This window comes from Vidua macroura, chromosome 10, assembly GCF_024509145.1.
Source record: "Vidua macroura isolate BioBank_ID:100142 chromosome 10, ASM2450914v1, whole genome shotgun sequence".
NCBI lineage: Eukaryota > Metazoa > Chordata > Aves > Passeriformes > Viduidae > Vidua > Vidua macroura.
Genome location: NC_071580.1, coordinates 21,232,383 through 21,252,863, shown reverse-complemented (window position 1 = coordinate 21,252,863; position 20,481 = coordinate 21,232,383). Strand labels below are relative to the sequence as shown.

The 20,481-nt window shown below is 44.9% G+C and overlaps 1 protein-coding gene across 2 annotated transcripts; it reads right to left on the bottom strand.

The window, feature by feature from the left end:
- Positions 1-4,771: 4,771 nt before the first annotated feature.
- Positions 4,772-20,279, bottom strand: TRA2B (transformer 2 beta homolog). 2 transcript variants are annotated; one of them, XM_053986196.1, is made up of 9 exons: positions 20,105-20,241; positions 13,880-14,013; positions 10,374-10,536; positions 9,931-10,119; positions 9,003-9,118; positions 8,061-8,144; positions 6,205-6,267; positions 5,674-5,747; positions 4,772-5,178 (listed from the first exon to the last, which is right to left on the bottom strand). In XM_053986196.1, exons 1-9 carry the CDS (start codon positions 20,138-20,140, stop codon positions 5,168-5,170), a joined length of 870 nt encoding a protein of 289 aa, XP_053842171.1. In that variant the 5' UTR covers positions 20,141-20,241; the 3' UTR covers positions 4,772-5,167. The 2 variants fall into 2 exon arrangements, with proteins under 2 accessions (XP_053842171.1, XP_053842172.1); XM_053986197.1 differs by lacking the exon at positions 4,772-5,178 and having other exon boundaries at positions 5,666-5,747; positions 20,105-20,279.
- Positions 20,280-20,481: the final 202 nt, after the last annotated feature.

Genomic DNA, 20,481 nt, shown 5'->3' with positions numbered 1-20,481 from the left:
TGAGAATAGAAGCATAATCCTTGTGGAAGCGCACCGAGGACATGATTGGAGACAGAAATAAGGTGCAAAATAATCCTGGTTGGGTGGGTGACAAGCGGCCTTGTGCTCTTGGAATGGAGCGTTGTGTCCAGGGTCAGGTGTCCCTTCCTGTGCTGGGGGGTGAAGGGCGGTAATCTGAATTCCCCAGATTTTAAGGCAATTAAGGACACTTAAACCACCGCTCCTCCTGCTGCTCCATCCCACTGCCAGTCTTCCCTGGCATACGGAGATGGATGGAGTAGGAATAGCGGTGACGGGTGCTCAATGCCATGCCTACAGCAAAAATAGATGTGGTTGGGCTGAGATGATGCAAAGCCAGAAGAATCCTTCTCCTCCGATTTCTCCGGCTTTGCTTTCAGTGCAGCTCCTGCCTGGCTGTCATTTGTCACCGGTGCTCACGGCTCCTCCATCCCCAGCACATTTTTTGAGGTGATTTTAGGCTGAAATTGGTTGATAAAGTCCTTTTCAAAGATCTTGTTCAGGTCATTCCTGCCTCCTCCAGGACGAGCTATCAACAGGAATGGGGCAGGAAGCTGCTGGTTCATTGTGAGAGGTCACTGCTACTGGGAAGCAGTGGGAGAAACACGAGGTTTGGGGATTAATTAGTGCCCATGGGATGCAATACTTATTTACTACTCCTCAAATCAGCCTTCTGCTGGAAATGGATCTAACAGAGGAGTCTCCTGCAGTTACCTGCATGAGCTCTCCCTCCTGCCCCTGATTTTTGGCTTTGCAGAAAGAGCTCAACAAACTTCTGCAGATGCTTTCCCAACCCTGTGGAGCTGATAATATTTCCCAGTTTTGGTGGATCTGTCTTGGTCCAGATGTGATGTTCAAGGGAAGTCTGTGCTTTGGGGAGGAAGATTTCAGAGCACTGGTACTGAAGAGGCAGCAACCAGATGGAAAAAAGGTCCTAAAAGTGGTGCGAGATCCAGCAGGAAAGGGAAAGCATCTTCCAAGGGCAGCCTTGTAGGCAAGATCATTCCTCCCTGGAAAGAGATGCTGGCATGGAATGAGTCTGGAATGCAGCAGCAAGACTGATAAAATGAGCAAAAGGCCATGAGAGGGTGAAGGAGGGTTTGTTTAGTCTGGAAAAGGACAGGATAACCCACTGTGTGTGAAGGGCTGCCTTGAAAAAACAGGACAAACTAGGAAAAAAACTGGAGTGTTTGGTCAATTGGACAGAGGAAGAGGAGATGCTGTTCCTCAGCTGGAGGTTTTGGGAGGACGTTGGGCAAACATCTGAGACTACCAAATCCATGTTGGGGGGTTCCTGAGTCTCCTCCCAGCTCAGGAGAAAGAGTCTGGCCCACAACTCCATTTTATCCCAAACCTTTGGTAAGGCTGTCTCGGAGCAGGCAGGTTGGGATCCACGAGGTTTCATCACCCTGTTCCGGCAGACTGGTCGTACTGGGACTTGCATTCAGGGCACCCACTGGAGCACCTGTGTTGGATCCCACATGCCCAGAGGGTGTTGGGAACAGGACAGACAAAGGACAGCAGACGGAGGGAGGATCCTGCCCCGAGCCAGCAGGGATCTGGTGCCTCCAAAAGTTACCCAGGAGGCTGGGTAACTGGGTAACTGGAAAAAGCCCAGTGACCTGGCCCAGGAGGAACCCACGTCACCTCTCTAACATGCAAGTTTACCCTGAAGCCTTAAGGATATATTTCAGTATTCATCACACAGAGAATCTCAGAAGAGCTTCATCCCACCCCTGCACTGTTGGGATTGGGAACAAGGTGGGAATGCAGCTGCTCATTGCTCCATGGGGGACACCTCTGGCTGCAGAGACTGCACAGATCAGGCAGTGCCAAAACAAAGCCCCGAGTAAACCCAGTCCTAAAAATGAACCCATTTCCTTAACGAAAGGACTTGGTTTGCTGTCCTTTGTTCTCCCGAGCATGTGGCAGAGATGACTCTGTGCACAGCGGGATTGGAACAGGCTGCCAGAGCAGCTCCCACCTGCCCCTCACCACTCTGAGCAAGCCACCAGGCTGGGCCGATCCCAAATTTCCCTCATACAGTGGTGACACTCTGAAATGTGATTTTTGGCTTTTAGAAACCTCCCAGCTGGAGAATGGTACAGCTGCTATGGAGGTGAGGGAAGAGCATGAAGGACTGGCACTGAAGCAACCCGCCTTGGGAGATAGGAGGATCCCTCAGGAAGAGCAGAGCTGAGAAAATAATTCACAATTTGGTTGGAAAATGCATCCATGCTTTTCCATCATTTTGCTCACACTTTGCTGGGACATGAATGAAAATCTACTCACTACTCAGTGGATTTCAGAAGTTTCCAAGTTTGCAACAGTTGGGAATGCTGAGGTGGAGGCACTGGCATGGCTGGGTAATTAGTCTGTGTTAATCACAGCTGCTCTGGGGCTGAGCATGAGTGAGACATTAATTATGGGAATGGTGGACAGGCACCAGTAGCTCCTTCCCAACGAGCTCCAAGTTTTGCTGACTCTCCTGAGGTGATGTCAAAGGTATGGATCTGTGGGAACACGGTGTGGAACACAGGCCAGGTGCCAGAGATGGGCACTAAGGAGGGTCCTCTGGAGCTCTACACTTCCTATCCAAGCACAAAAATGAAAGTAGCACCTTCTCCCAGCTCCAAAGCTGCTCCATGGGGATGGGAGCACCTGTCTTGTGTGTGATCAATCTGCTGGAGCAGGGATGTGAACTGCAAAAGAAATTGCTTGAACCCCAATGAAGGAGTTGCAAGGAAAAATGGGATTTTTAGGAGCTCATGGAATTCCATGAGGAGCAGAGAGCTACTGCACTTGTGCAAGGGGTACCTGAATGTACTGAACCCATGACTGCCTTGATACTGCACAAGTCCCTCAAGCTCCACAATCCCTCCAGGGCCCCTCCTCGTGCCCAGGGAAAGCCAGGAGATGCCGCTGAAACAGGAGCATCCCCTGAACAGGGAGAGGCTCAAACTGACCCAGAGGAAATTCCACCTGCACGTGTGGGGAGAGGACAGCAGCACAAACAGCTCCTGGTTTCCTTTTTCCCCTCCATGTGCTTCCAAGGTTTTTATTTGTCCTCTGCTGACAGGAAAGCAGGTCTGGAAAGGGCACAGCCTGCCACATCCAGCCAGCAGATGCTGCTCCAGCAGAGATGCCTCACTGCACTGTGGGATCCATGCTGGGGGTCAGGGTAGGCTCCCCCCTCCCATGGATAATTCCTGCCTCACTGCTGGCAGAGCACCAGGCCAGCCAGCTGTGGGTTCCAGCACACCACATCCCACAGTGGCCTGTCAGCCATGCCACAGGGCAACACTACACCCTGGGAGCATCGGAGTCCAGGCTGTTCCTGGACTGAGAGGCCTTGGAATGATTCAGCAGCAGGAAGTGCTGGACAACAGGCTCTACTCCCCAGGGCAGCTACAGCAGCTCCTTCCCCAAACCCAGGAATAGTTTAACGTGCATTATGGGGTGCACCTCAGCAAGCTGCTGCTCATGGACAACACCCATTTCTTCTGGCACCCTTGGTGGAATTTTCATCTGGATCTGAGCCTTACCAGTACTCCTGGTCCTCACAATGACATCGAGGAGCTGGGGAAGGGGCTGGAGCACCAGGAGAAGCTGAGGGAGCTGGGAAAGGGGCTCAGCCCGGAGAAAAGGAGGCTCAGGGGGGACCTTGTGGCTCTGCACAACTCCTGACAGGAGGGGACAGCCAGGGGGGCCGGGCTCTGCTCCCAGGGAACAGGGACAGGACAAGGGGAAACGGCCTCAGGCTGGGCCAGGGGAGGTTCAAGTTGGACATCAGGAGGGATTTCTTCATGGAAACGGTGGTCAGGCACTGGAAGGAGCTGCTGAGGGAGGTGGTGGAGTCCCCATCCCTGCAGGGATTTAAAACCCTGTGGATGTGGTTATTGGGGACCTGGCTAAATGGTGGCATTGGCAGTGCAGGTGAATGGTTGGAGTCCATCTTAGAGGGCTTTTCTAAACTAAATGATTCCATGATGCACCGTGGCCTTGCAATGCTCACACCAAGCATGAACTGACCTGGCACAGGGATCTGGGACACTCGCAGCACAGGAGCCACGTGACACATCACAAAAAAATGTGTCAACAGGAGCAGCCAACACAGCCCTGAATGGGCTATTACTGCTCACACAATTTCAAGTAATTACTGCCATGGTCCTGTTGTCCACTCTGGAGAGTAAAACGAGGGAAGTTTTAACAAATACCTGGATCATTTGTAAATCCCTAAGACACCTGGTGTGCTGCTGCTGGCCACCTCCTGTGCAGGCAGTTGAAGCAGGTGGGGCCTGCTCCCTCAGTCTCTTCCTTTGCATGATGGCACACCATTCTTTAAACTTTGTTCCCTACATCCATAGAAAGCATCAGTTTTGAGTCTAGAAATTTCGTTATTTCCACAAAACCCCGCATTCTCACCACAAACCAACGTGAAAACCTCCTCCAACACAAGATTAAAAAATAACTGGCTCACAGATCCAAGTGCACAAATTCACTATGTGATATGACAGATACACATGAAGTGTTGGCCCAAAAGCTTTTATGTACAAGAGGCAACAGCTGAACACCCAAATGAGGGATTCAGTGCTGATTTCACAAATGAGAAATGGACTTGAGAAGCACCTCAGGTGCAATTTACTTGTGGGACACCAAAAGAGTGGTTCTTCCTGGAAGGAGTGGATGGCATTTGCCCTGGGATTACCTCAGCTCTTTTGTTTTCTTGGCAAAAATAAGTAGGAAAAGAAAAAACAATCACATTTTTATTTTATTTTCTCACTTTCGGAAAGCATTTTACACAGGTTTGGATCTTGGGAATAACTTGGAATCAGTAGAAAAAACTAACTGAATAGTTTTTGTCTTTACAATAGAAACCTTTCAGGAGTCAAAATGGAGACTAAAAAAATACATGCAAAACATACTCCTTTCAAAACACAACTGGAAACAAAGCACCAAACTACACAAATATGCAGAATGAAACAGCATTGAACACCACAGAAGTTGTCTTCATAAAAGGTGTAAAAGTCACCTAATTCACTAGGCACTGTCACTTGGTTAAACAGAAGAGACAATAAAAAAATATTGTCCACAAACTTGCCATTTCAACTCAAAGGCTGTAGCTAGAAATTCCTCTATGTGTCATGCTTTAATAGCGACCTGAAAGACAAAAACCCAACAGTCAGACTTCATGGATTGAGAGATTTCTGGCTAAATCCACTGCCTCTCCTCAAACCTGCATCAGATCTCAGCCCGATGTCCTAGAGGTAACCAAACTCCTGCTTTAACAGAGTTCTAGAGGAAGAAACAGGATCTCAGACTCATAACAAGGGCTGTTACCTCACTTGGTTTTCCCTATTTGCTCTGTCCTCAAGGTTTCTCAATGAAGCATTAAATTACCTGTGGCTCAATAAAATATCCACACCAAAGTAAATCTTAGTGGGCACAGAAGCTCAAAAGAAGTTCAAGGAATTGGAAATTTACTTTAGAGACGTGAACTCTGTGACTGGGCTAGGCCCAGGGAAGGTGAGGTTGGACAGGGCTTGGAGCAACCTGGTCTACAGAAGGTGTCCCTGGTCACGGCAGGGGGTGGAATGGGATGAGCTTTAAGGTCCCTCCCAACACAAAGCATTCCATGAGTCCACGACTACTTACGAGGTGAGTAGGACCGGGATCTAGACCGGGATCTGTAGCCCCCTCGGCTGTAGTACGGGGATGGTGACCTCCTCCTGTGACAGGGGTGACACAAACAATTCCTTTGTTACAAGCTGCACAGGTGAGTGGCAGCAGCTTTATGTGGGTAGCTCTAACCCCATCCTGGTCTCAGGAATGCACTTGGGAAAGCTAACAAGCATGGGAGACCTGATCAACATTTCTACTGGGTAACAAAGCAAAGATCTGAATTCTCTTTTTTGTTACTAGGTTTTATTATTTTTGACTAACACAACAAATACAAGCTCTTGCACTCACAATCTGCTTTCATGTGAATTTAGTCTGAAGCCAGGAGCATCCCACACAAGCAGGGTAAGCCAAATCCACCTTCACTTTTAATCTGAATTACTTGTCCAAGATGAAGGTGTCCTTGACTTACAGTCAGTGCTACAGGCAGGCACCCCTAAACCCCTCCAACCCAGGCACTCCCAAGTTTTGTGCTTCTTTGCATAGTTCCACTAATCCAGCACACACCTGTAAAACTGATCCCTGTCCTGAACAGCTCTCCAGCCTCCTCCACCGCCGCCACCTCCTCCTCTGTGAAAACAAAAGCAGAATGACTTTTAGGAATTTAAAAAATAAAAAGTTCACTGTACAAACCCCCCCTCATCGAATAAGAAAATGATGTGAAGATAAGACAACATTAGTTCCTACACTGGCTGATGCTGAATTACTTCATTTAACATTGATTTTTAAGCACTTACCTACTCAAGGAAAACCTTTATAATTATTATTTTCAAGTACCAAGATCAACTCACTATCCTGAGGAAAAACACTGATTCTAAGGTGGGGGCAGGGAAAACCCTCCTATCCTGACATTTTAACACTTCAGAGTCACATTTAAACAAGAACTGTGATGTAACTTCCTATGGAGAACAGAAACAACATCTTATAGTATTAATACTGAGTGGCTGGACTTCAACCTCCTCAGATTCAGATCAGAAAAGCTTTACCTGGAGACTAAATCAAGTTTCAAGTCTTCCCCAGTTGTTTTGGGAGGACTGCTTTTTTTTAAAGGTTATTCCCTTATTTACAGACACTTTTTCAGGCAAAATTAAGCCTCTCACTGCAATAAGGAGAAACTGAAGTTTTAACAGGACAATTCCCACCTGACACTGCATTTCCCTTAGGGCATTATTTTGACAGAGGGCAGGGAATGCAAAGGAATTGTTACCAATGGAATTCTTAGGGTGGGGTATGCAATGCTTCACTGCATCTTGAACAATTCCAACTCTTCCTTCCTCAGGGAAGCCCTCACAACATAGCTACACTTCTCTCTTCCTCAACCAACCCATGTCTGTAGGAGGGGAAAGTAGCAGACCATGACATTTTTCAAGTAGCCACACACAAGTAATTTGTGACCCCATATTTATTCACAGAATGCCAGAATGGTTTGGGTTGGATGGGACCTGAAACACCATCCAGGGGCACACCCCTGCACAGGCAGGGACACCTCCTGCTAGAGCAGGTCACTCTCACTGGCTCTCTCCAGACCCAACCACAACTTCTGGTAACATCCACAAACCCTAACAGAATGAAAAGGCACCACTCAAACACTTAAGGCTTGGGCCCATACCCTAACTTTAACACAGAATTCTGCAATTGCAGGAATGTTTGGTAGCACAGACAGAGACAATCAACTCGTATCTTTGTGCTCATCTTAACAGTGTCCCAGAAATTTTGGGGATTTTGCAGGGGACAAGGGTTTTGCTGAAAAATGCAGTAAACTACTTTCTCTATCACCAAAACCAACTGCACCCCGACCATGATTACACACACATCCAACATGATAAAGGAGTGTTAAAAAAGCCTTTTAATGCAGATGTCCAATACACAACAGGTCATGCTCCAATCCCCAATTCCTTATTTTTGGCAACATTTGAGGTGCTATAATTATGAGCAGGAGATACAGGGGACCACTGAAACTTCCCACTTTTTATCTACTACACTGTGCTCAAAATGTAAGCTGGCACTATAATACAAACTCAAATATTAATCTGCACCATTTCAGTGCTAACAGATGAACCAACTAAAGGTTCTAAAATGAAAATGCAAAGAACACACTTTGTTTTTCAAAACTCAGTGTGGATTCAGAAAATATTTTGGACTAAGACAGGCCACAGGTTCAACACCATCAAGTATTTCTCAATCCAACCAATTTGATTTGTACTGAGCAGTCATTATGGTGGTGATTTCACAGGAAGATTCCAGAATGACAGTGAGGGCAAAAATATTCTGGAATAGTTATGTAGGAAGAACTGCCTAATGCTTGCACAGGCAGATGAGAAAGCAGAGTTTAGAAAGCAGCAAAATATTCCAAATATGCTCACCTGTATGACCTGCTGTAATAGTCACGGTCATCATAGCCTCTGTCATAGCCTCTGTCATAGTAATCTCGTCGCCGTGAGCTGCCACTGCAAGGAGTGAAGGAAATTGCATTTACTAAGACACAAAACTCTAACTTTGTCTGCAGTCTGGTAAATTCACACTATTTAAACTAGATTCTATTATTATGTCACATCCTTACAGTTGGAAGACTGCGAGCACTCCTGTTTTCCCACCAGTGCAGGTGGGAACAGAACTACTCAAATAATTGCTTTTTAAATGCTTGAACTTTCATTTGTTTTCCTCAACCTTTATAAACCTCAACCTTTTGGTATCACAAGCACATGAAGAATTCCATTCTGAGACAAGTCTTCATTCCCTTTTAACTCTGAAAAAGCTCCTGTTCCATCAACTTTCTGACTAAAAAAAATCAGAAACCTGTAGTCTCAACACAACATCACCATAACCATCAGTAAGCTGAATGTCTTGGGAAATGAACAAGGGAATGACTTGGGAAAACAACTGACACTGCTGGCAACTGAAAGTCAAAAGTGCAGTGTGTGAACACAGCAAACTGCTAATCCCTAACGTTAACTGAGCCACTCAGCTCCTTGACCAGCATTTGTTCATTCACTCTTGAAAACCTAAGCTTGCAAATATTTGAAGGTACACGGGAAAACTACATAAAATAATTTAGAAATTGTCTAAATGTCTTCCTGTTGACACAAGCATTACTACTGATGCTCATGTCTAGTGTTTTCAATACAGCACAGCAGCCATGAACAAGGAAACACAACTTGTGCATTAATGCATAAGCCCAAGGAATCAGGAAAACCACTCAGATTCAGGTGTCTCAGAGGAGAAACAGGAGTTTTTACAAAACAATGAATCCTATCCTCTACTGGTTGGGGGGAAAAAACCCAACCAAAACCATGGATAAAACTCACTAAGTGGGTCTTCCCATATAGATTCCAGGGGTAGGTGTGTGAGGTCTTTTTGTTATGGAGAAGTCTACCCGGATCCTTCTTCCATCCAGCTCCATCCCATTGGCACGTTCCTTTGCCTAAGAAATGACAGAAGAGCATTAGCTGTAGGTATGAACTTCAGCAACAACACAAATCTCTAACCACTGCTTTAAGTGTTAAAATGTCCTAAAAACCAGCCCAGTTTGGAGGCAGGTCTGAGTGTCACATCTTACAGTGAATGTACTCTGTACTCTCTAGGCCAGCTGGACTTATGTGCCAGTAACCACTGAAAATGTGACTTCTATGGCATTAAAATCCTGAATGGAAACATCACTGGGCAATTGTTTCAGTGCCTCTGATGTGACTAAGAGCAGTCTTTGAACATGCTGATGTAGGGAGATATAACTACTCCACCACACAACATAAAACATTTACAGGTTAGAAGAACATCAGTAAGGTATTCAAATACATCCTTCAAATTACCATAACCTTGAATATAGTATCAGAGTTACAAATAAAAAGTAAACCAAAACCAATCGTGCTTTGGTTCTTTTTTGTCTGCCAAGTAGCAGGACCTACATATCAAGCTCCAAACCAAAATGGAAGACTTCATGCCAGATGTGGAAAAGTCCAGAGATTTTCTGGAGTGGAGTTTATGCAGAATATAAGCCTTGTTCCAGCCCATAAAGGGCAGCATTACAAGGATTGGTATGAGTGTAGGACTCTCTACTTGGGTGATTACAGAATTCCTGATTCATTCTGCAGCACTAGTAAGCCCAAATTCCATGATGACGAGATTCCAAGTATTTTTCAGGCTATGAGTTTCCCCTGGCTATACCCTGTGACAGAACACACACCCCAGGAGCTCAGAGCCCAGCAAACATGGCCCACACTGTGTACCCCGACCTACTTCCTTGGCATCCTCAACGTTCTCGAAGTAGACGAACGCGAACCCTCGGGAGCGCCGCGACTGCTGGTCGTACACGATGGAAACATCAGCAATGGGCCCATACTTGGAGAAAACCTCTCGCAGGTCTCGTTCTGTAGTGTACAGACTCAACCCAAACACTCCGAGACAACAGTTTGGATCAGGGTTTGCCTAAAGGAAAGGACACAGATATTAAAATCAAATTGGGTTTATTTGCAGTGCAATGCATTTCTGAAGTTGTGACTGTCAGGGCTTCAAGAAAAACAACAAAGATGTGGCTGAGATTTGGGTCACCTGCTAATAGACAGTAATACATTAAACCTACAGGAGCACAAGCCTTTCACAAAACCCCTTTGTGTTTCTCAGGGCACAGAGACTGATTCCAGGATGCATCCAGGACCGTGACTCATCCCTCACACACGTACCCTGTTCCCAATGTGACGTCTCCGAGTAGACATGGGGGAATGGCTGTGACTGTGCCGTCGCCGGTAGTCCCGACTGTACGACCTGCTTCTGGATCTCCTGTGGGAGCGGGAACGGGAGCGGGACCTGGTGTAGTGTCTGCGGGAACTCCTCCTTGATCTAGACCTGAGGGAAAGAAGAGAAACATATAGTGTTGGGCTTGTTGGGGTGTTTAACATTTCAAAAACCCATCAGTCACAAAAAGCTCAAATAATTGTTTTCCAAAATCCTGCAGTACCACATACCTCAGCTATAATCCATTTACTCACTACTCTCAAGGACTGTAAGCTAAATCTTTACTATCAGATTACTACAGACAGTCTCAGGGCATTCCTGCTGCAGCCCAGGAACTTGACCACAGTCAGCTCTTCCTTTCACAAAGCTACCTGAGTGTGACACACGTGCTTACAATATTCAGTGTTTAGGTAAAAACAAGTGGGGAAACTTTCTTTTCTCATGTATCAGACAAAGGGAACAGTAAATATGCTTTAACACAAAGCATGCTCTACACTAAGGGGGGCACTCTCTCAGTGCTGCCTTGGGTGACACTGAAAAGCAAATGTCCCTGAAACAGAGCTGAACACAATCTGAAGAAATCAATCCTGAGCTGGCTCATTTACCTGCTGGTATTTCAGCAGTTATTTAGCACTGTTTGTCCATGAATATTTACATGTTCACACTCTTAAGTGCATTTATGTAAAGGTGCAACTGCTCACTAATTCTTTTTTCCCAAAATGATTTTCTTACATCAAGAGCTCTGTGGACATGAGAGTCTGAAACCCTTCAATTCCTTGTCCCAAAGCCTCAGCCTTCCCAACACAGCCAATCCTAGAGGAGAAGCTGGGCACTCACACGGGGCTACTACACCTGATCTTGGTCTGCTGATGGCTGCACTGAATAACCTGCACTCCACACCACTCCCAAGAAAAACCCCTCGAGGCTAAGAAGTGCAATAAACAGTGTAACAGTCAATGGATCTGAGTCACAAATTGCTGATTTTCAGGCTCTTGTGTCTTAAATGTCCCCTTCCTCTAATTCCACAGCAGCACCACCCCATTGGTGTGAGGGAAGCTCTGAACCTGAACTGCTTTTACTCCTGAGCATTTAACAGCTTCTTCCAGTCTTTCTCACAAGTGTCACCAGGCAGCCAAACTGTTTGATCTATCTCCTCAAAAAACACCTCCAACCTCATCAGGAGTGAGCCAGAGAAGCTCAACTTAAAATGCATATTCATGTCCAGGAGAAATTAATTCACCGTGTCTCATTAAAGCACTTCTCACTATGTATTTATACAGAAAACATTATTTTTGGCAACAAAATAATAATAAAAAAAAAGAACTTCCCTGAAGCTGGGAAAACAGTAAAAAATGAGAGAAATTATAATAGCAAAAAGAAAAAAAAGCTCCACACATGCACACAGCCACATTTCAGCCACTGATATAGGAAAAAAAAAATTAAGGCAAACATAGAAGTGGTATTTCAGGTACCAGACTGATATCAGCCAAAGACAGGAGCTACAAACATCAAAAGTAGATTTTAAAATCAAGTATATCCACACCCCAACTGATAAAAACACCAGGACACAAGTTGGTTCCCAAAACAAAGTTTAATTTATAAAGCTGGTAACTCAAAAATACATTTGCAACAGAAACTACCAAGAAATGTAGAAGTTATCACAGGGTATTTCTCTGGGGAAAGCCAGAGTTCAAAGATCTGCCCATGACCACAGCCCAACGTGTGACACCACTGAACAGAGATTAAAGTATATTGTTTCTAAATATGTGCCTCGACACAATTCTGTCCAAATCTACTAATCAACACTAACTCTGGCATGTAATTCCATTATTTCCAGCCATAAGCATCTTCAAGACAGCTGTTAAATGCTCAGGAAGCCATGGAAGTTATACACTTCTACTTTTGGGTCATCAAAAACTAGAAAGCCAGTTGCCAGGGTATTATTTAAACACTGTTTATTGCAAAACTAAGATTTGCCAGGTCTCTCATAAATTCTACATCTTATATTTGCTTCTTCAGAATTGTGTACCATTTGTGACTGTATTTTTACTCAGTATTGTGGTTATTCTGCAAGTGGGAAATGTTTAAAGGAGCATGGAATCCCTAGAGTCATATGGATTAGAGGGCAGAAGAATATGCTGGGAAGGTGTCCTGAATTTGCTGTTTTAATATTAAAAGGTGTTTTGCAGCTTTCCTCCCCCAAGGTTTTCAAATCCCAACTGGATAAAGCCCTGACAGCAGGGTCAGAGCCCAGAGTCCCGAGCAGGATCTGGGACAGGGCGCTTCCTGAGCTGCCCCATCATCTCTCACTGCTGGCACTCCCACAGGTCACTTCAATTCCACATTTGCTAATGGTACTACTCTAACAAGTATTTATTTATTTTATTCAACACATTTCTTCTTATACTACAGGGCCTGCCAGGTACATGATATGACACTTGTGACTGTGCCTGAATTAAACAAAAAAAACCCTTATTCTTCTGCTGTCACAGCTTCCCAATTACATTCCTTCTCACAAAAGCCTTTCTGTTTGATCTTGCAAGATTTAACACACTATTTGGTTACGTTTTCAACCCTGGGTGATTGCTGACAGCACAGTATCTTCCTCCAGCCTGCCCCCAGGCTTTGGCAATTCATTGCTTGTTCACATAAAAAGTGTGTTGTGAACAGCTCACCTGAAAATCACACTGCTGAAACCTCACCTTTTTTTTAGCCTGAATGCCTACAAATAAGAATAAAGAAATTACCAACACATTAATTTCTGTAGTCAGCAGTCAACTATCTACTCTTTTTATTCTGACCCTGCACACAGCTTGTTTGGCAGGTGAGTATCAGGAGAGGTAACACAGTGCAACAGGCACGTGGATGTTTGTGCTGCCACATAACAAATACAGTAAGTAAGCTCTCCACAACTTTTCTGAAGAGCTTGCAGAGCTGTCTAATATTCAAAACTTCCTACCCTATTAATTTTCAAGTTAAATCAACATATTTAAAATGTCAGACTGTGAAATTCACGTTTATCTACTGCTTCTTTTCACTACTCCAGGAACATCAATGCTTCCAGTGAAGAAACATAATACAGGAATGTAGCTTAAAATGGGACATCTGCTGATGCACCAAACTCTGTTAATGCACAAAAAAACCCTAAAACCTGGAGTTTCTAGTACTCCACGCTCAGACACAAGTCAGTATTCCAAGAGATAAAAGGCAGGCACTTGCTAGTGTATCAGCAAGGATACAAGGCTACATAACTGATTTAACTGTTGGAAGAAACAGCAAAAATATCTGAATTTATATAATTTGGCTTTCCCAATCCTGAAACCACACACACCCCTTTGTATTTCATATCCACAGGAGATCCTCTAACTCTGGAAACACAACTGCCTAAGCTGGGCCATCTCTGACAATCATCTGACTTGTGAGGAGGAGGAAGAGGTAAAAGAAGCAAACTCACCTGGATTCAGACCTGGATCTAGATTTTGACCTGGAGCGCCTGGAATCCTCCTTAGAGCGAGATCTTGCAGGGGTGTGCCTCCCCGACTTGCCAGACCCATGAGCACTTCCGCTTCTGGAAGCAGAACGGGATTCCTGCACGCAGATATTGAAAGCCTAATTTGTACACAATTCCTTGTTCACCTAGGGGCTGTAAACAAGCTCCAGTGAAATAAATGGTAAATATTCATAGCTATGTGTCCGGGCAGTTGGCATTAGCACTGCCTAGATTTTTAAGGAGTTTTTTTTTTCCCTGGTAGACACTTCTTTACCCTGCATGTACTTTTGCTATTAAACAGATAATGCATGCATGTTTAGCAAAATATACAGGGACACATAAACAGACTAGTAATTACTTAGCGTAGTGCTTTCAGATTCCAGATTACTTCTTATCTTAACTTCATTTTTATTCCTTTTCTTCATTCTTCCGTTTCAAATTCTGACTTCTTTCATCTTCCCCACTTCACACAAATTGCTCAATATTCTACAAGTGGGACTTCTGGTCTGATAATTAGCATGCATTCACTTTCTTTTTTTTCAAATTTCAGCTTCACTTATTCCTGAGCTTCAAATAATTCTCATTTATAAAACTTGTCAAATGGCGACTTCCGCATTTTCCTTCTTCAACATTAACCTTAATAGAAAAAGAACAGGATGAAGAATATTTAAGAACTCCAGGATAAAATCTAGTGCCAAAACTGAAACTAGAAAAAAAAAAGTGTTGTGGACTTTTACTGTAAATGCAGTTCAAGAATTGAATCTACCAAAGCCCTACAATTTTATCAACAGGTTCAGTCAACTCAGTTAAACTTAGCTCTAAGTAGCTGAATTTGCTATTTATGCCTGTATTTAACAGCAAGTGCAACTGGATCAACTGAGTACCTACTAAGGAATTGTAGCATCAGCGAGCTCAAAATAATTTGCACTATCAGCCACACACTGAGACAAAATCACCAAGGAGTGACTCCAGTGAGGTCCTGCTGCGGCCACTGATGGATGTGCTTTTGAATGCAGAAAGCACAGCACAGTTGGTCCTTCCATGAACTCCAATTATCTGAACTTTGGGCCCCTCCTGCAGTTTGGCAGCCCTGGTGTGAAGGTTTAGGAGCACACACCCCCAGCTGCCTGCACAAGTGGGATTACATGTGCAGGCTTCGTGTTTCCACAGAAATCTGCATGCCCCACTGACCAGAACTGCACCTGAGCCCCACACTCCAAACTGCTCTGGACTAACACCCCTCCTGCTCTGTTATTTACTGGCAATCTCAGCTGGCACTGACATGACCTAATTAACAGTTTCAACTTATGTATTTTTATTTTTAAATCAGTATAATGCTTGGCTTTAGTCATATGCCTTAAACACTTGAACACACTCATATTAGAGAAAATTTAAAATTCAGCAGAATTATACTTCTTTCTAAAATCCTAAATGTAGTGCAAATTCTGATGAAGAAAGCTCACCAATGACACTGGATACCAGCTTTTTTTTCAAAAATCCCCTGTTTTATCTTTCTAACAGCTCTTATACCTGAACACTAACTTAATGGGAATCCTGTACTAAGCATTCAGAAATTCATTTGCTAACCCAAAATTTACACGCTTCAACCACTTCCATACAATTTCAACCAAAAGTTACCTGTTTACAACTCCCTACCACACAGGAGAAAATAAACATGATGTACAGGACAAAGCAGGTTTGCAATTTATCCCAAGAGCAACAGAAATAGCAAAGTTGGCCAAGACCCTATTCTTCATACAGATATTTAAGGTTTTGTCCCACGTACTAACACTGCAAAGGGCAGGGGGAATATTTAGGAGTAATTTAAGTTACAATTAACTAATTTAACCTAAATCCATTACTACCTTCCAAAGAAAACCCTCCACAGAGATGAGTTCTGAGTTAATATATTAATTTTGCCATAAGAAGACTTAGCTCTTTAACAAAGTTAGACAAAGCAAGATTGAAGAAGGACTAAAACCCAAACTAAGGCTGCTTTTCACCAGAGGAAAAATACTTCAATTCACAAAAGATAATCTGGGCTAAACAGAAGGAGCTGTGTCCAAGCACAGGTGGAGAGCAGAAAGAAAAGGAGAAATGCAGGATCAGAGGGAAGCAGTTGGGAGGATTTTGCCCACAAACACACACCAAACCCTTTTTCAAAACTCTTTAAAGTCAAAAAGCTTTGAAGAAATGAGTAGAGTACAGGCAAGTCTTCAAATATTTGGTACATTTTTCAGGCAATCTTGGCTTATTATGTTAAGGTTGATATGGAATCTGGACACTGAGGAGAAACTTGGGAAGAAAATGTCTTAAAGACAGCTATCTACCAAAATCAAAACAATTTAACAGCTGGCCTATTTTCATTCACTCCTTTGCATTTCACATTTCCCAATCTTTAAAAATCCACTTTTTTTTTTTCCAGATTATCCTTCAATCCACCACATTTTACAGGATTATTGCACTTCTTTATTCCAGCCTTAAAGGAATTCAATGCACCCCACCTGCTCTGGATATCACCAGGACTGGTAATAACCCCCAAAATTACCATGTTGCCCCTTTTCCACCCAAGGCCCAGGAAATCCTCCCTATCCAAAATTTTAAGTACCAGGGGCCTGCAGCACTGCAAATTTATTTTACACCCTTGAGGGTTCACATCAGTCACTCCCACAGCTTGTTTCTCCCATCTTTTTTTGTTGTTCTTTGTACTTTCTTTTCCTACTCTTTGCTCCTTCACTCTGTGAATTTTAACTTACTGAAAAATGCTCCAGTGTGCTCCTGGCATGACATGGGAAAGAGGGAAGAAACAACCTTCTTTACCCTGCCTATATTCCAGCACTGCTGGTCAGCAGATCCAGACTGGTATTCACTAAACTAATAACCATTTTTCCCCCCTAACCTAAAGTTTGTCAAGTCTGAATTTAACCTCCTTCCCCACATCCCTTGGTCTTTATCAACAGTTCTTCCCCTTCATCAGGCACTTCTGGAATTCACATGGAATCCCTGAAGTCCAGGCTTGTGGATTCCAAATGGTTCATTCCAGACCTTGAGCACATTCAAACCAAGTGCTGGGATGATTTTAACAGCTCTAAGCACATTCACAAAGAGCCTTCCAGCCATGTACTCTGAGCAGGGAATGTCCCAAAGCAGGATTATTTGGGGGGCAGTCGGTAGGAAAGGTTTCCATGGACAGAAGCAGCTGAAAAGTAGATGATGGCCACAGTTCTTTGCACTTCTGAGATCCAGGTTTTCCTCACCGGGATGGAAGTTACAGATTTCAGTCAGTAATGTAAGATACAGAGAAATAGAAGTATTAAGGTTTTATAATCATATATTCCTATGAAGCTATGTATTTCCACTTGTTTTCCTAAGGAGAGCTGCAGCCTCACATGACATTATCAGACCTGCAGCCTCTTTATTCAAGGTGTCTCTGTGTTGACTGCACATTCCCCAACCTCTCCCTTATGGAAGTTGCCTCCCTTCCCCTGAGGGACACGAGATCACTGCTGGGGGAACTGGGGATTCACTCGAGGGAGAGCAGAACCATCCCCTTCCACAGGTTTCCAAACTCCACAGAAAGAACAGTGTGTTCTAAAAAATCAGGCCACAGCTTCCTCCCACCACCACTGCCACTGGCTCTGTGGGCTCCTCCAGTGCCCAAGCTGGAAGGAAATTAATCCACCAGCAAAACCCAAATTATTTTCTGACAGGTTTGGGCACTGAATGAGCTCCCCAAGAGGTTCCATCAAGTGCCAGCTGGTGAGGGAAGAACACAGAGCATGATCCATCCCTGTGGTGGCACTGAGTGATCAGCTGATCTCCAACCTCAAACTGCTTCCTCAGACCTCCTTCTCACACAATTTAGCAGTAAAAATCACTCTTTCTTGAAAACACATGTATTAAATACCTTGTAAGTAATCTGTAAACTGAGCTTTCATACATAAAAAACCCAAACAAAACCCTCCACCCCGACTTGCATATTGAACAGCTTCTGACCACATACCAAGCCATCTCAATCACAATTAACTAATTCACAGTGTAGGATTCATTAATTTGGCCTTTAACTCGTCTTTTTCCAAACCCTCCATGCCTGAATCCCATGTGCTTCCATGAGAACCATTTCAGTGAAAACAAAATTAAGCTGGAAAACCATGGCATTGCAGCATAACAACAGCATCTCAAGTATAATCCAGTATTTAAGTACTGTATTTCATAATTTACAGTTTCTTCAGTCAAAAAGTTTCTAGAGTTCATCCCCTTATGGACCATAAGCTGTAAAAGAGAATTCAAGTGGGGATTTTTTCTTCTATTTTTCCTTCCCCTTTTAAAAAACACTATAATCCAGAGTAAATTCATGCTGCTGCTTGAACAAGTTCCAGTCCTGGCAAAAGCACCTGGAACTTCTTCATCCCAAAAGCTGCCATGACGGCTCAATCAAGTCAGGCCTGCAAACCAATGCAGCTGGAAATGGAGTAAAACAAGATCCAGCTGCCTGAATTCCCAGATCTGACTGGCTGAAGAACACCACTGCGGGAGAGAGCAGGAGCACAATTCCTGCTGGCAGCCTGCACTCGGGACAGTTTAAGATAGTTGCAATCGTATTTCAGATTATTTATCCAAACACTAACTCAACTCTGCAGAGACGCCAGCTTGGAAAAGCACAAAAGCCATTGACTCAGTAAAACGTAAGCATTAAAGTAAGCAAAAAGCCCCATAAATAACACTGGCAAGAGCAGAAGGAAAACCAATCCCTGCTCCAGTCTGGAATAGCAGGTGTGCAGCTCTATGGTTTCACCTTTACAAACACGTCCATTTCAAACAACTTACCTATTTAAAGGTCACAAAAATTCAGACATAACTCATACTAGGCACTGGCAAAGACTGCCTACAAATGCTTTAATACATTTTTTATATTAAAAATATAACAAAGTAGCAGACAACAATTTCTGCCCCAGTACTCTGCACGATTGCTTCACACAAAAAGACTTTGCTATAGAAAGTTTATTATTTCCACTCTTTCTGACTGAAAATATAATGCAGGTTATCCTGACAAACTTCATTAAAACTACATTTGCTTCCAGTCCGACCTGCATAAGAATCAAAGCATCTTTAAAACAACTAACACACAGATAATTCACCCTGAGCAAAAAATACCCCCTCGCTAAAAAAAGTTCAGAGTGAATGAAGATACCAATGAAAACACAGGCGATAGCACGAGCCTATTCCTTAATCCCTGTCATTCACCATTCATTCCCATTTTTAGCCCCCTGGAGACCAATTTTTTCTAATCTTACCTACCTTGAAGTAGAAACACTCACATATTACAGCTTCTTATAGTGCATTTATAAGATAAAACCATATTCTAAGAAAGATACTGCTCAGAATGACTACGTTTTCTAGTAATTCTTGCCCTCTCCAGTTTAAAACTTAGGAACTTATCACCTCCACAAATCCCACCGATGCTGCAGCAAAATATGTGAATTACGCTAAAAAAAATCCCCAAAGCACAGTACTAACCCTAAATAAAGACATCAAAGGCAAACAAGGCTGATCCAGTAAATAAAAAGCAATTACAAATGTGCATCAGAAACGTGAAGCTTAGCAAGTCATCTATTTCGACATTAGGAAAAACTCATCCGGACTGCGAGATCTTTCCGAAACTAGGAGCCTTGGGAGGTATCTGCTGCAGGTTTCACAAAGCCAAGGGGTTGCCTCCGATTATCAAGTTTAAATTAGAGAAGAGCCCAAGACACCTGGACGCCAGGCCCGAGGAGCAGTTATTGTTACAGGGGGGTGGGAGCGAAGAGCGGTCTAAATTAGAGAGCAACTCGAGAGTGGATTGCAAGGCGGCTCTGGAGAGAGGATAATAACAGGATTCCCCTTCCGCCGGGGTGGGATGGAGGGCGAGGGGCCCCTGAGGGCTCGGGGCCGCCATTTTGTCCCTCCCGGGCGCGCGGTCCCAGCCCAAGATGGCGCCGGGCGCCTCATGCGGGGAGCGGCCCCTCCGCCATCGACCCCGCCGCGCCGCCTCACCCGCCTCTCCGCTCCCGCAGAGGCTCCGCCACCCGCGAAAGGGGACACGGGGGCACACGAGGGAACCGGCGCCACCCGAAGGCGATGGAGTGGGTGTGTGGGGAGGGAGGGGAGCGGGGGCCCGGCCGCGCAGCGTGCTCGGGCTCCGTGTATTACCCGTTCGCCGTAGTTTTGCTCCCCGCTGTCGCTCATCGTCCCGTCCCGCTGCTCCCACCGCCGCCGCCCGAACCGGACACGACCGACCCCGGCGACAGCGCCGTCCGCGCGGGAAGTGACGAGACCGCGGGGCCGCGCGCGCGCGCTCGGCAGGACACGCCCCCAGGGCGACATCCCTGAGCCGGAGGCCGCGCCCGCGCCCCAAAGCCACGCCCCACATGGCACCGCCCCGAAGAGAAGGTCACGCCTCCGGCTTTAGGCCACGCCCTGCTCTGAGGCCGCCCGCGAGCCGAAACCACGCCCCCGACAGGGCCACGCCCCACCAACCACCCCCCGCGGCCCTCACCGCCCTGGGTGCGATGGCCACGCCTCCTGAC